The sequence below is a fragment of the Benincasa hispida genome, chromosome 1 (assembly GCF_009727055.1).
Source record: "Benincasa hispida cultivar B227 chromosome 1, ASM972705v1, whole genome shotgun sequence".
NCBI classification, from domain to species: domain Eukaryota; kingdom Viridiplantae; phylum Streptophyta; class Magnoliopsida; order Cucurbitales; family Cucurbitaceae; genus Benincasa; species Benincasa hispida.
In genome coordinates, this window is record NC_052349.1 from 56,503,988 (window position 1) to 56,518,571 (window position 14,584).

Sequence of the window (14,584 nt, forward strand, 5' to 3'; positions counted from 1 at the left end):
AAGGGAGCAGAAAATTCCCCTGATTTTGCATAATGGATGGTGGTAGAAATTTTCTTTGTTTGTTTTTTGTTGTTCTTTTGTTGTTCTTTTCCTGCATCAAATTTTTTTTTTCTTTCATTTTGTTGTTCTTACAAAAAAGAGAAAAGAAAAGAAAATAAAAAGAAAGGAAAAGAAAAGCTACAAGAAAAGAAGAAAGTTAGTCCAAAATTTTCTAGACCTAGAAAGCTTAGAAAAGAAAGCAAGAAAATGAAAATGAAAAGAAACTGAAAAATTGAAAAATGAAAGATAAGGAAAAAATGAAGAAGATACCGGGAAATATGTATAGCCAATGTCAGTCCGAGTTAGGTGAGTCAGACTCTCGCTGAAGATCGTACTGAAAACCTATGTTGGCGTAGTAGAGACGGTCTCTTTTGCACATGAAATTGACAGTTCTCTGCATATGCCTAACTTGGCGAGCGATTTGATGGCTCACCCTTAAGGCTTCAGTGGCGGTTCTAAGTGCTTGCTCACCTAATGTTTCATCACTAGGGGATTGCTCATGGGGATGGCTGGGAAGTTCTACCCTAAGTGGTTCCTCTCTAAAATACTCATCTTCCCCACCTAGCTCTTCTTCTTCTTGTTCGTGGAGTTCCTCAACTCCATGACCTTGGAAGACTAAGATGGACGTCTTAGAAATTGGAGCTTTACACCCATATGTTCCTCATTTCTGGGTGTTTCTACCCCCAAACCTCTGACACAACAAAGTTATCAAGCTAGGGTGTCCAAGGCTACCTGTTGTAAAACACCACCCATATCGTTGGACGGAAGCATGGATAACTCTTCCAACATTAATGGATATACCCTAAATGAGACAATAGAGAAATTTCGCTCTATCTCGGGTCACATCGGTTAGTCTAAGTACATGCATCAATCTGAAATATACAAAAGCATGCCAGATGTGACCTACTACAGGCATATCCGTAGATCTAAACCATACTGCAACTCTACTAGAATGTGTCCACTGAACTTCTTGCCCATAGAGGGCTTCTATAATCTCTTGTTCGTCTAGTGGTTGAGATCTAAACCGTCCATGCTTGTCATCAAACTGAGCTAGGCCAAAGATTTCATTAATTCTGGAGGAAGAGAAAGAGACTCTAACACCTCTCACTAAGGATACATCTCTATCAAGGTCAATATTGGCGTAGAATTCTCTAACGAAAGGAACGAAGGCTTCACCAGGGTTAGCTACTAGGGTTTCCCATCCTCTCTCCCATATTTTGGAAGTGATTTAAGAATAGAAATAGGGCTCTAAGGTCAAAGCTCTCTCTGGCACTAGGTTCCTAAGAGCTACCACTTAATGGTATCTACTATTATGGGAGTCTAATCGACATTATTGATTAGCTGATTAGGTTGTTAGATTAGATCATTTAATTCCTATTATAAATCAATGAACTAATCTATTAGTAGTCCAACAGTCTCTTAATCGGCGAAAATCTCGTGCTATCCCTCTCTCTCACACCAAACTATCTTACTTTCCGCACTTTACTTTTCTACAATTTAGTTTTTCTATTCAACTAAATCCCACTCTTTTATTGTTTTTATAGACAAATTTACGTTAGGGAGATTATTATACATAGGATCTATCTTGTAGATCGACTCCGTCTTCTGCTAATGCTACCAAGTTTTAATAGTTCCTAGATTGGAGTTATAAATATACTTAGTTGTGACAACCCTCCACAAGTTCTCGCCATCAAAATACATATTCTATCCTCAATCTTGTAAAAGTCTACAAATCCTCTGTGTCCTCATTTCATTCTTTATATTGGATTGATTTCAAAGTCATGGAAAATTTTCTATTCGAGAAGAAGACTATAAATTCTAAAATAAATCGAGAGAAGTTTTCTTCATCAATAAATCCCCAAATTGACTCCCTTCTAAATGGAGTTTTCTTACTTTCATATATATTCGCATTGATTTCTGTCCATTCCCTTTTTCCTTTTGAGTGTGAACTTGTTTTAACTTAACTAATTTAATTAGTTAATCAATAAAGATATTACCTTTACAACTCATTTTCTTGACTATAATCCTACCATTATTTGACAACCATAAAAGTTGGACAAAATTTGCTCCTTCTTCAATATTAATTACATTACACTAAATTGCTAAATTGCAATAATATAAGCAGTGTATTTTAAACACACTCTATTCAGATAACCAATATAGTTCAACTGACATGAATTTATATTACATTAATCACAAGTCAAAGATTCGACGATTCTCTCACCTCGTCATGAAAAAATACAAACTAGTTAAACCATTCCAAAATTAAAATATCTACCATTTTTCATTTCTTTTTAAATCATTCACCCCACTAAACCCTTATCATCATGATCATATGTGCTCTTTTTCAAGAAGAGGAGATCATAAGTTTTACAATTGTCAATTCATATTCATACGACAATCTCTTTCAAAAAAAAGGGAAAAAAGGGAAAAAACTAGTTATCCAAAAAGTAAATCCTCCAAACTAGTAAAGAATTCAAATGGCATATCCATCAAAACTTCCCCTTCTGCCACACTTTCCATTGGATGTTCTTCTTCAATGGATGCCACAGAAGTAGAATTATTGGATGAGAGAATCATGTCGAAATTCGGGTTCTCGAGCGCTGGGAACTTCTTCCGTGTGGTCCCGGCGAGGGCATTACGGCGAGTAGGCTCGGCGTGGTTGTGCTCAGCCGTGTAGGTTACAACAAAGACGTCGGGATCGGAAAGGCTCCGTTCGACTTGCTTTCGAGCGGAGCATCCTTTCGAGGAGCTGCATCTGTAATAGCTTCTTGGATATGGCGACCCTTTGATTGGTTTCTGTCCATATTTTCTCCATCCCCATGAATCTGAACATACTTTATCTGCTTTCACCTCTCTCACTACCCTATTTTGTCGACTTTTCTTGCTGATAACAAAAAATCACCCAAAAGAATCCTCATATATATATTTTTCTTTCGTTGCTTTCACATTGAGTCACCCAAACAGAAATTAAATCAAGAAAAAAAAAATCAATTTCAATATCGGATGTGAATTGGTGAGTCAAGTTTAAATAACTTTTATTTTCATCTAACCTAAACTTCAAATTTAATTGGTGAACGAAAAATAATCTTACAGAAGTTCGAACCTAAAACTTTCTGCATCTTCTTTTTGATGTTCAATAATATACAATGGTAAAAGATTCAGACCTCTGTTCTTTTAGTTAAGAATACATATATTATGATAATTGAATTTATTCATGTTGACAAAATTTAACTGTTATAATATCTATGTTAAATTCAAAAGATTAAGTTGATGGATTCAATACAATTTTAAAAAGATCAACATATACTAACCAATGATAAAAATTAAAAATTAAACAAAAAAAAAAAAAAAGCCAACAAATTAAAATAAGAAAAGGGGAAAATTACTAAGTTAGAAGTAGGCACCTTTGTTTCTGTTTAATTGGTTGGATTTGGTTCTTGTGATGAAGCTTTTGATCTTCTGGTTCCTTAAAGTCTCTGAGAAGATGAGAAATTGAGGGAGAATTGTTTGGATGCAAAATTGGGTAAATATTGGATGAATTTCTTTCAAATAATCCTTCAAACTCATCATGAAGTAATGAAGAACAAGAAGAAGAACTTGAAAGTTGAAAATTATTATTATTATAAACACAAGAAGAAAAATATTCATCTTCTTCTGATCTCAAAAAAGAAAACAAATTTTGATCTTCCATAAGCCTTGTTGTTGTTGTTGTTGAAGAACCAATTGATACTCCACTGCATCCTTTTACAATTGCTTGCAAATCCCAATCCTCCATGGATATATAATTATAATTAATTATATATGAAGAATAATATTTTCTCAAAAAGCTACAAATTTAAAAAACAGTTGGGAAATATGAAGAATTAAGCTAAGGGGAAGGAGCTGACTTTGCAAATTAAATTTCCCCAAAACCTTTGTTTAAATAATTGGAGAAATGGGACCTTGTGTGAAACTGCATTTTCATTGACTTTGTTCAATGTCAACGCCTTTAAAAATTGGTTTTTTTTTTTTTTTTATTTTATTTTTCAGTTGTTAACTAGTTCGTGGTGTGAAGAAAAGAAATTAATAACTCTTTTTTTAAAACTTTTTTTTTATTGTATTAATATAATCTTATGTTATTTTCAGTACTTTTTCTTTGATGTGTTTTTCTGTTTAATAATGACTGGACATAGAGTTGTTGATGATTCTTAGTTGTCCATATTAACAAGTTTTCCAATTAAATACATCAATAATGGCTTTGTAAATAAAGTGTCATATATGATCATTTTCTTTTCTTTTCTATCAGCGATAACGACCCTCCAAATATCTCTACAATAATATGATATTATTGAATTTTGAACATATATCCTTCAAGTATATCTCAAAAAAATCTCGTTCTTATTGAGATATGATTATCTTCGCTTATATATCCATGACCACAATTTTCTTATTTAACTCATGAGGGACTTGGTCGTATTCCAACAATCTACTACTTCGAATCCATTACTTTTTTTACCTCTTTAGAAGTATGAACTCATTATTCCTATCCCTTTTGAATGTAGGAACTTAAAAATTATGAGGTAATTAATTATTTTTTAAGGCTATTATGTTTTTGTATGCAACGTCTATTAATGATATATTTTAATATTCTAAGTAGGCAGATAACATAAAGTTTGAACTTGTATCTCCCAAAATCATTTTATAATGTATTTTATGTTTTTTTTTATTACAACAATTTAGAGATAGAAAAATTAGAAACCTTTTGACCTCTCGAACAATAGTGTATGTCTTATGCAGCTAAGATTGTGTGTCTTTTAAAAAAGAAATTAGAAATTGCATTTTGAACTGAAACACTCAAGTATACAAACTTTTTTTTAGATAAAATTAGTTAAAAGGAGTAATTCAAAGTACTATTTCGATACTTTCTATCTAAGTTATTTTCAAAATTAAACATTTAAAAAGTTAAATGAAATACACATTAAAACACTTCTTATCATCTTCTATAAAAATTCTAACTAAACAATACCATTTTTTTTTTTTTTTAATAAAAAGGTATTTTTTTAAACAATAAAAAAAGTACCAATAATACTTATAACAACATGCCAAACTTCTACTCATTGATTACTTCTTTTAAATATCACTACTTAGGTCTAAAGTTTTAAGAATTTGAAAATTTATGTTAGCCCTTCTTCCATATGTATTTGTCTACTAAACACTAAGCCACCATGTAGACAATCAATATAAATTGCAAATGATATAAAGTTTAAAACTTCAAGTTTCGTGATTTGATATTATATTAAACCCCATATTAATATTTAATGTTATCTTGTTTTCCAAATGACAAAACACAGAATCTCATTAATCGGGGTTCAAGGGCAATGTCCCAAAACCTAAATTACATATACATAATATATTATTTATGATTTTTGGCCCAAGGTTTAGATAGTGCTATAATTACAACATTGTATTTTACATTGTTTATTGAATTACTTAATAATTTTATGTTATTTCTGTTTCAGCATTGAATTTCACTTTTTGGTAAGATTGAATATTTCTTCCTATAATGCAGTGTCAAAGCAAGTGGTTTAGGAGATCTCGTGTTCAAACATCTACAATGTTATTTCCTCTTTAATTAATAGTGTTTTATGTTTTTTTGGGTATTCCACATATTTTAAGTTCATAAAGAGATTTTTAAATGATCAAATATTAAATTTACCTTCACCCATCAATTTAAGTTTTTGAATAAATTACAATCATTGCCATTGCTTCTAATCTTGTACGAGATCAAATTGATAAAAGATTTTTAATGCTTCTTTCTACATGGTCTCAATCTCAATTAGCTGACATGTACATAAACGCTTCAAATGCCTATGTCGTCCAACATATTCTTGTCAAGATGGGTATTTTTTTTTATATCCATACTCCATCTTGAGGGGATATTACGATGTTGTACTTTACATTTTTTGTTAAGTTATTTAATCATTTTGAAGTTATTCGGCCCCAAGTTGAAGTTAGTACAATGGATTATTATAGCCCCCTCCATATGTAAGGATCAAAATATAATAATTATGTTTACAACTATTTATAACTTACAGTTAACTATAATCATACTATTTGACATATCTCTTTATTACAATATATACTATTTCCTATCCATGATATGTCTCACTCTTTGTTATTGTATTTACTATTTCTTATCCAAACTAAAATAATCTGCCCTTAACTATAATAACCAACTCAATTATCCAAATGTCTCCTATATGTTATTTTTGTTTTAGTAGTTTGTTGATAAAATAACTGTACTTCTCCATTTAAAGAGAGATTCATTAATAAAACAAATATCTTTTCCTCTCACATTATATATAAACCCTCTACATCCATTGGCGCCTCTGTATTCTTTGATATCCTTTTTTAATAGTAAAAATTGCTCTCTCCCTCTAACCATGGACGTAACTAACATAGTGTTACTTCTTCTTATTCGTTTTTGTCGTAACATTTAAAAATCTCGACAAAATGTAGGGTTTATGAACATATTATTGTGAACACTTCTTTATATGGATGTCGACTAATAAAAAGTTGTATAGAATGAATGTATGGATGAGATAGAAAAGAAAATGGATATATGAGAATTAAGAAGAGATCAACATCATATAGGTTGTTCCCCCTCTCTTTGGCCTTTCCCACGCTTGCTCCCATTGCCTATATATATTTATATATAGTTCCAATCTTTCTTTCAATAATGCTCAAAACATACAACCCATTGCTTTCCGACTTTCCTTACTTTTTCAGTCAAAAAAACCCACTGCCTAATCCCAATCCTATTTTTCAAGAACCTTCCTAAAAGTCAAACATCAATTTAAATAATAATAAAAAATTAAGATTTAAAATTAAAATTAAAGTCCTCTTTTGCAACTTGGCACCTTCAACTTGATGAGCCTAACCCTAATCTAGTTTCTCTTCATTAATAACAAAAAAAAGGACTATAAACTTTTAACCCCTAATCTATGGGGTTTTGAATTTAAGTCTTTTTTTTCTTTTTCTTTTTAATCATTTTATCCAAGAATTTATTTATAAATATAATGTGTAAGGTGTTATTCGGGTCTGTATTTATGTGAAATAGATTCTAGGAATGATATTATTATAATTAAAGTTATTTTTATGAAATTTTGTCTTGAACCCGTAATTATGGTTATTAAATTTTTTTAATCATTTGAGAGTTTTCCTCACGTTAAAGGTTATTTAACAAAAATAATCGTAATGATAATAAATATCAACCTAAAAATAACTTTTTAAGATATTTATATTATTCAAATGGATTTTATGGTTTTTCTTTTTAAGATGACGTCACTTTAACATCATTATTCCCCAATATCACCTTTATTATTTACAAATTAAAGGTTTTGATTAATAATACAAATAACATATTTACATAATTAAATGGTGACATAAAATATTATATGAAATCTCAAATTAATGTTTAAAACAATTAAATAATTAATTAAGTTTCATGTTCACAACTCACAGATTAATTTTAAAATTTCACTTCATAATTATTTTAAATTAATTAATAAACATTAATACCGAATACTACAAGCGAATAATTAGTGAAAATTGAGGTTGAAAATGTTAATCTTAAAACTTAAAGACCAAATTGAAACAAAAGTTAAGGTCCAATAATTAAATTGTAACATTTTGAAACCTAAAGATGAAATTGAAATCAAACTCAAAATCTAAAGACTAAAGTTGTAATATTTTAAAATATAGGGACAACTTAATATTTAGAGACCGAAAAGGTAACTTCCCCGTAAAATACAATATGAAATCTCAAATTAATATTTGTATTAATCCATTTAATTCAACTTAAATGTTTTTAATGAACAAACTGATTCCATACTAATAAGAAACAGCATTCAGTAAAATTGGACCATCATAATAAACAATTTAAAACGGTTAGAGGTATGAGAAAGAAATCTACTACTCTATTTTATTTTAATCAAGTTAAATACATGGTTGTTAAATCTTAGACCTAATATTTGAAAATGATAATTAATGTGAGAATAATTTAGTGAATAAAGACGTGTTATAATTACCATCTCAAAAATTAATGGTTGCATTCGAAGAGTTACGTAATGAAGAGGGAATAAAAATGAAAACGGAAGAATTTGGGACCAAATTGCCACTCGCAATCATATTATATAGTTTTTTTAGGAACATTATTATATAGTTTGTTTCTTTTTTTTTTATTTTATTTTTCTTTTTTGTAGGGTTACATATTGCATAGTATGGGCCAATTTAAAGTGACGTTTAAGAGAATTTAGAAGGCTGTTTCATTTTCCCACGCGGAATGGGCAACTTGGAGAAACGGTGGATTTGAAATGGTCTTGATTTGGCTTCTTCATTTGTTTGTTTCTATTGTAAGAATTTCAAATTATTATATTATTTGACATTTATTTTATATATTAATTGAAGCGGACATTTCTTGCTTGACCAAATGAAAATGGAAAAAAATGAATGTATCCATTCTAATACCTTCAACTTGTATAATATGTGATGTATAAACTTATAAAAAAAAAAAAAAAAAATTGTTAATTATTTTGTTTTTTATTTTGATTTCGGAATTAAGTTTATTTTTTTAATTTTTTACAATGATTTGTATTTTTTTAAGTACAAAAATTGAATTCTTAACCAAATTTTAAGAACCAAAATAAGTTTTTAAAAACTATTTTTTTTTTTTTGAAAATTTAGTTTGATTTTTTAAAATATTAGTAAAAATAGAATAATAAAGCAAGGAATTTAGAGGGTGGAATGAATATTTATAGGTTTCATTTTCAAAAGCTAAAAACTAAAAATAAATAATTACTAAATGAGACTTAAATGAAAAGAAACGAATTCATCGTGTATAGAACTATTAGCAATATGTACTTATGCTTGTTATATATGAAGTATTCTAGGAGATTTTAAATATTCTTGCGCTTTAGAGACGTTTAATAATTTAATTGAAAAATGTTAAAAATTAAGGTAATTGTTTTAAATTATAAAATTATTAGAAATATTTTTAAATATACCAAAACGTAGTTGTCTATCAATGATAGACAATGATATTTTGACATATTTATAATTAAGTTCACTCATTTTCTTATATTTGAAAAAATACTTAAAATTGATTTTGATTTGGTTGAGATAAGTACTAAGGTTATTTTTCTAAAAAAAAAACTAAAATTTTCTTTTTTATATACTTAAGTTTTAATTTATTTGGTTGGGATGGTTATAATAATGGGAAAAGATATTTATTCATTTAAAAAGAAAACTCAATTTTCTGCTTTTATATAATTAATCTGGTTCGTCTTCCTATTTGATAAGGCATGTATAGGATTTCATTAATTGTTTATAAAAGCTACTCACGTTAATAACTTTGGAGTATGTTTAAGAGATATTTTAAATTTGTTATAATTATTCTTATAAAATATGTTTTTAGCGATTTAAAAATATTTTTGACAAAATAAAAATTACATTTAAAAGTATAAAATTAAATATCAAATTATTTTAAATGATTAAAATGATGTTTTAAAGTGATTATGAATATAACGATGTTATTTTAAGCATTGTAATAAAGAGGAATATAAGTAATTCATGGTTTTATAAATCAATATTCTTTATTTTTATTCTATTTACTTTTCCCATTCTATTAATTATGTTTTAAAGAAAAATCTCAAATTTTAATTAAAGAGAAAAATTCATGTCTGAAAGTTGTTGATTCTAAATGTCTTCCTTCAAGAATAATTTTTTGGTAGGTTTATTATATATGATGTAATATTTAACTTTAGAAATCAAATGTGGAGAGAGGTTGTCTATTTATTGAGTCAATGATTTAAATTATAAAATTGAAGAGCCATTTAATTTTTGAGTTTACATAAGACTATGTTGTGATGACGCCCTATTATTTAAAATATTAATAACATAAAGTGTGTTTGGTACATTTTATTCAATAATTTTAGATTACCAAAACTCAAAAAGGGGTTTTTAACAAAATCTTAATAAATAATAAGTAGTTCAAAAAATTGGATTAATTTAAAGATTTTTTTAAAGAAATACTAGAGAGTTTTGAATCGGTACGATTATCCTAGATGGGAGTGAATAAAATGTAATTAAAATTTTCCTTAAATATGATCAATTTAACCTAATGGACACTCTTTAAATTAAATGAATAAAAACTCTAAATAAGGCTAAAAAGATGGACAAAAAAGTATGGAACCATTATTTTAGGGCTACTTGCATAAATAGAATTCAAGCCCAAAATAATAGAATATGTAGTACAAGGATGAAATAATTACATATATAGATATAAAAATGGTAAAAGATTAAAAAATCCATGCCTAACCACCATTTTGCTTGCTTATTCTTCCCAATTTTCTCAAATTAAAAGCTATCAGTGATAGTCACTGATAGCTGTTATCAACTACTATCGTTGATAGCTTCTATCAATTGCTATCGATGATAGTTGCTATCAGCGATAGCTTTCAATTTGAGAAAAATTAATACAATTTTGAAATATTAGATTTTAATTTGCTATTAATTATTAGTAGCTATCATTGATTCACTTTCATAAATTGGAATCAACTTTGAAATACCAATACTTAAGGCTATCAGTGGCTGTCAATTATAGATTTATAAATAGTAATCAACTTTGAAAGTAAACCAACTACTTTGATTACCACAGTAACTATCACTAATAATCTTTCATCATGGCTATCATTGATAGCAACTATCAGTCGCTATCACTTATAGACTTTCATCAATTAGAATCAACCTTGAAATATTAACACTTAAGGCTATCAATGATAGACTTCTATAACTGGTTATCATCTTTGAAAGAAACTCGATATATAGATATCACCTAAGTTCTATCACCGATATCACTAACATCATTCATATTGTGATTATCAGTGATAGCTTCTTTCACTGATATCATCATTGATAAGATGCTATCAATGATCTCACTAATATTATGCTATCAGTGATAGCGTACTATCAGTGGTTGCTTCTATCACCGATAACGTGCTATCGGATAGCTTCTTTTATCGATAACATGCTATTAATATTAGCTTCTATCACTGGTAACATGCTATCAGTAGTAGTTTCTATCAATCATAGTCACTGAATATCTTTTTGTCTCTTTCTTGTCATTCCCAAACATTTATAGGCCTATTTTCTTTTCGATGATAGCTTCTATCGTTGATAAATATGTTATTAGTGATAACATCTAGCCATTCTACTTACATTTTAGTTTGAGATTCAACTTTATTAATTAAATTCACTAAGTTGGCTATCAATGATAGATTTCTATAAGTGGTTATAAACTATGAAAATATAATAAAAGATTAAGGATCAGTGATAGAAAATATTAGTGGCTATCATTGATAGACTTTCATTTGCTATTTATATTTATTATTTATCATAATAATCAAACTTGATGATTAGCTTCCTGGTGTTAAGTCACTTATGAGTTGAGTACTTTCAAGTCTTGGTTACGAAACTCAACCTCATAATTCTTGTGAAAAAAAAGAGGAAGAAGAAAAAATTCAAATAAAGTAAAGAAAAATTTTAAAAATAAGAGAAAAAAAGAAGCAAAAACTGAAGAAAAGAAAGAAGATTAAATAGAAAAAAAGGAAGCAAAAAAAAAAGAGAAATGAAAGAAAAGCTAAAAAAAAAAAAATTTAAAAATAAGAGAAAAAAAGAAGCAAAAAACTGAAGAAAAGAAAGAAGATTAAATAGAAAAAAATGAAGCAAAAAAAAGAGAAATGAAAGAAAAGCTAAAAAAAAGAAAAAGAAAGAGAAGAAGCGAAAAATCGGAGAAAAAAAGAAAATAAAATAATAAAAGAATAAAAAAGGGAAGAAGCAAAAATCGAAGAAAGAAAAGAAAATAAAAAATAAAAGAAAAAATCGGATAAAGGAAAGAATAAAATAAAAAAAAGGGAGGGAAGAAGCAAAAATCGAAGAAAATAAAGAAAATAAAAAGACTAAAAAAAAGAAGGAACAACAAGACAAGACAAGGGAGTACGAAATTGGAAATTAAAAAAAATTCAAAGATTGACTAATCAACTCATCCATATTTGCAAATATTTTAAAGATAGTAATATATTTTTAGATTTTTTTCTCTTATTCTACTATCTATTACAAATAACCATAATTTTAATCAATATCAAAAGACTAAGAAAAATAACCTACAACATGCAACTAAAATTAATTGCAAAAATAAGTAGGAAAGAATTGGAGAAAAAAACATTATAATTTTTATAGTGATTCGGTCAAACTCAACCTACTCCACTTTTCCAAGCATCTTCCGAGATTTTGATCAAAAAATTCTTTAGACTCTTTCCACGGATTAGAGTCGAATCACTACCTTGTCCCTTTATTGGGTTCAAAAGCAAACTTGATCCAACTGATACAATATTTTTAAACTTTAAAACATAAAAAAAAAAAAAAAAAAAAATTCTCTAAAAGGAGTGAATGTACAAATTTGAGCTCATAATATTTAATCATCACAATACAATAAAAATTTCTCTCAAGAATAAGATGAAGGAGAGAGAAAAATAATGGTGGCCTTTTTTACTAATTTTGAGGATGGTAAAGTTATGTAAAGTTGGAAATTTTTGGAAGAGATGAAGATTAAAAAGAGAGGGAAGTGAGAAATTAGATTTTAATTTGAGTTTTTTTTTTTTTTAATTGTACGGATGACCAATTCACAAGCTCCTCATTGATTAATGACCCCCTCACAAATATATGAAATCTAACATTATGCGTATGTCAGAGCGCACTACCGCATTTTATAACGTATCGTGTTAGGGATGACAATGTCTATCGCAACCCTAACGCGATGACCATTTTTATTGTGATTTTTATTTTTCTATTGTGTTTCCTCCATTTTTCTTACAATTTGTTGTTTTATGGGTGAGTAAAATGAAGATTGCAATAGAGATGATAATCACATTAAGGCTACATGATCATCCCTAGTGCGATAAGTTATAAAATATTTGTTGTGCTTCCCATTTTTCTCACAATTTGTTGGATTTTTCTAAAAAAGATGAAGATCACGATAGATATAGTTATCGCGTTAATTAAGTTATAATAAACGTGGCCATTACTAATGCGATAAATTATAAAATGCTATAGTGCATTTTGGCATAAACAGATTGTTATATTTCTTATGTTTGTGGGGGTAGGTTATCAATTATAAAAACTTTCTAAAAGCGTCATTTGTATCCAAAAAAAAAAAAAAAAACTTCTAATTTGGGCCATTGAATGGATAAAAATGAAATATACGAAAGGTGAAGATTAAAAAGAATAAAAATAAAAATAAAATTTATATGTAACGGTAAAATTTTCAAATTTTCAAATTTTCAATTTTTTTTAACTTAACAAAATCATTTTCATTTAGTTTTTTTAAGGAAAATTAATATCCATCGATTACAAATTTAAGGCCTGGTATGTGACTCATTCCATCGCTCCAATAAAACATTCTCTAATTAGTTCAATATGATGATTTCACCACCACATCATCACATCGTATTTTTCGTTAAACTTGTTTCGGCTATATATATCTTCTTCATTTGAACTTTGATTTGGGTGATTCAAGAGGTGTCAGAATCGTTATTCTCGACTCTACGCTATGAATTATTCAAAATATTTAAATTATTAGTAAACAAAATCAAATTTATTATCATCTAAACATTAATTTATCAATTAGTTAAAAATAATTAATTTGATATTAAGGGCTAAAAAGCCAACAATCTCCTTCATTTTTTAAATGACAAACTATTGAAAAAAATAACTTCAAATACACGTAACGATGGCAACACAAGATAATCAAGAATTAATTTCAAAATAAAGTACACCTATCACCACAAATTCCAAGAAATTAACTTCTCCCCATAAATAATACATTTAGCACATATTTTTCTTATACTTCTCCCCCTTTTGAATCATAAAAATTAATAAACATATAAGTGCTCCTCCTAAAAATATGAACATGTACAAAGTTTTCAATTCTCCCCCTATATATCGATATGCATTGTATAATAATATCAAGTAAGATATAAATCAAGATGCATCACAATGAATAATACTAAACTCAAGCCTATTTTTTCAAAAATTTTCTTCATTCAAATACTTGGTAAAAGTATCCGCTAATTGATTATTAGAGCTCACAAACTTAAAAGTAATATGACCATTTTGCACATGCTCTCTAATAAAATTATGTCTATAATATTAATATACTTAGTCCTAAGATGATGTATAGGACTTTTAGTTAAATTAATAGCACTAGTATTATCACAAAATATGGGTACATTATCAATTTTAATCCAAAATAAAAAAGAGTTTGTTTCATCCAAATAATTTATGAACAAAAACTTGCAGCCACATTATATTTCTCTTTGGTAGTGGATAAGAAACCAAACTTTAATTTTTACCAAACGAAGAGACTAAGGAATTATCAAGAAATTGACAAGTCTCACTAGTACTCTTATGGTCAAGTAAACTATTGGCAAAATCTATATCGGAATAT

At 28.0% G+C, this 14,584-nt stretch overlaps 1 protein-coding gene across 1 annotated transcript; it reads right to left on the reverse strand.

Moving 5' to 3' along the window:
• Positions 1 to 2,199: 2,199 nt before the first annotated feature.
• Positions 2,200 to 3,920, reverse strand: LOC120090113 (probable WRKY transcription factor 29). Its single transcript, XM_039047628.1, has 2 exons — positions 3,447 to 3,920; positions 2,200 to 2,926 (listed from the first exon to the last, which is right to left on the reverse strand). The coding sequence occupies exons 1-2, from the start codon at positions 3,815 to 3,817 to the stop codon at positions 2,479 to 2,481; spliced, it is 819 nt and encodes a 272-aa protein (XP_038903556.1). The 5' UTR covers positions 3,818 to 3,920; the 3' UTR covers positions 2,200 to 2,478.
• Between the last annotated feature and the right edge of the window lie 10,664 nt (positions 3,921 to 14,584).

Excerpts from the sequence above, each read along its gene's own strand:
- LOC120090113 (XM_039047628.1), bottom strand. The coding sequence starts at position 3,817 with ATGGAGGATTGGGATTTGCAAGCAATTGTAAAAGGATGCAGTGGAGTA. Across the intron at positions 2,927-3,446 it reads CCAATTAAACAGAAACAAAG|CAAGAAAAGTCGACAAAATA; the intron begins GTGCCTACTTCT and ends TTTTGTTATCAG.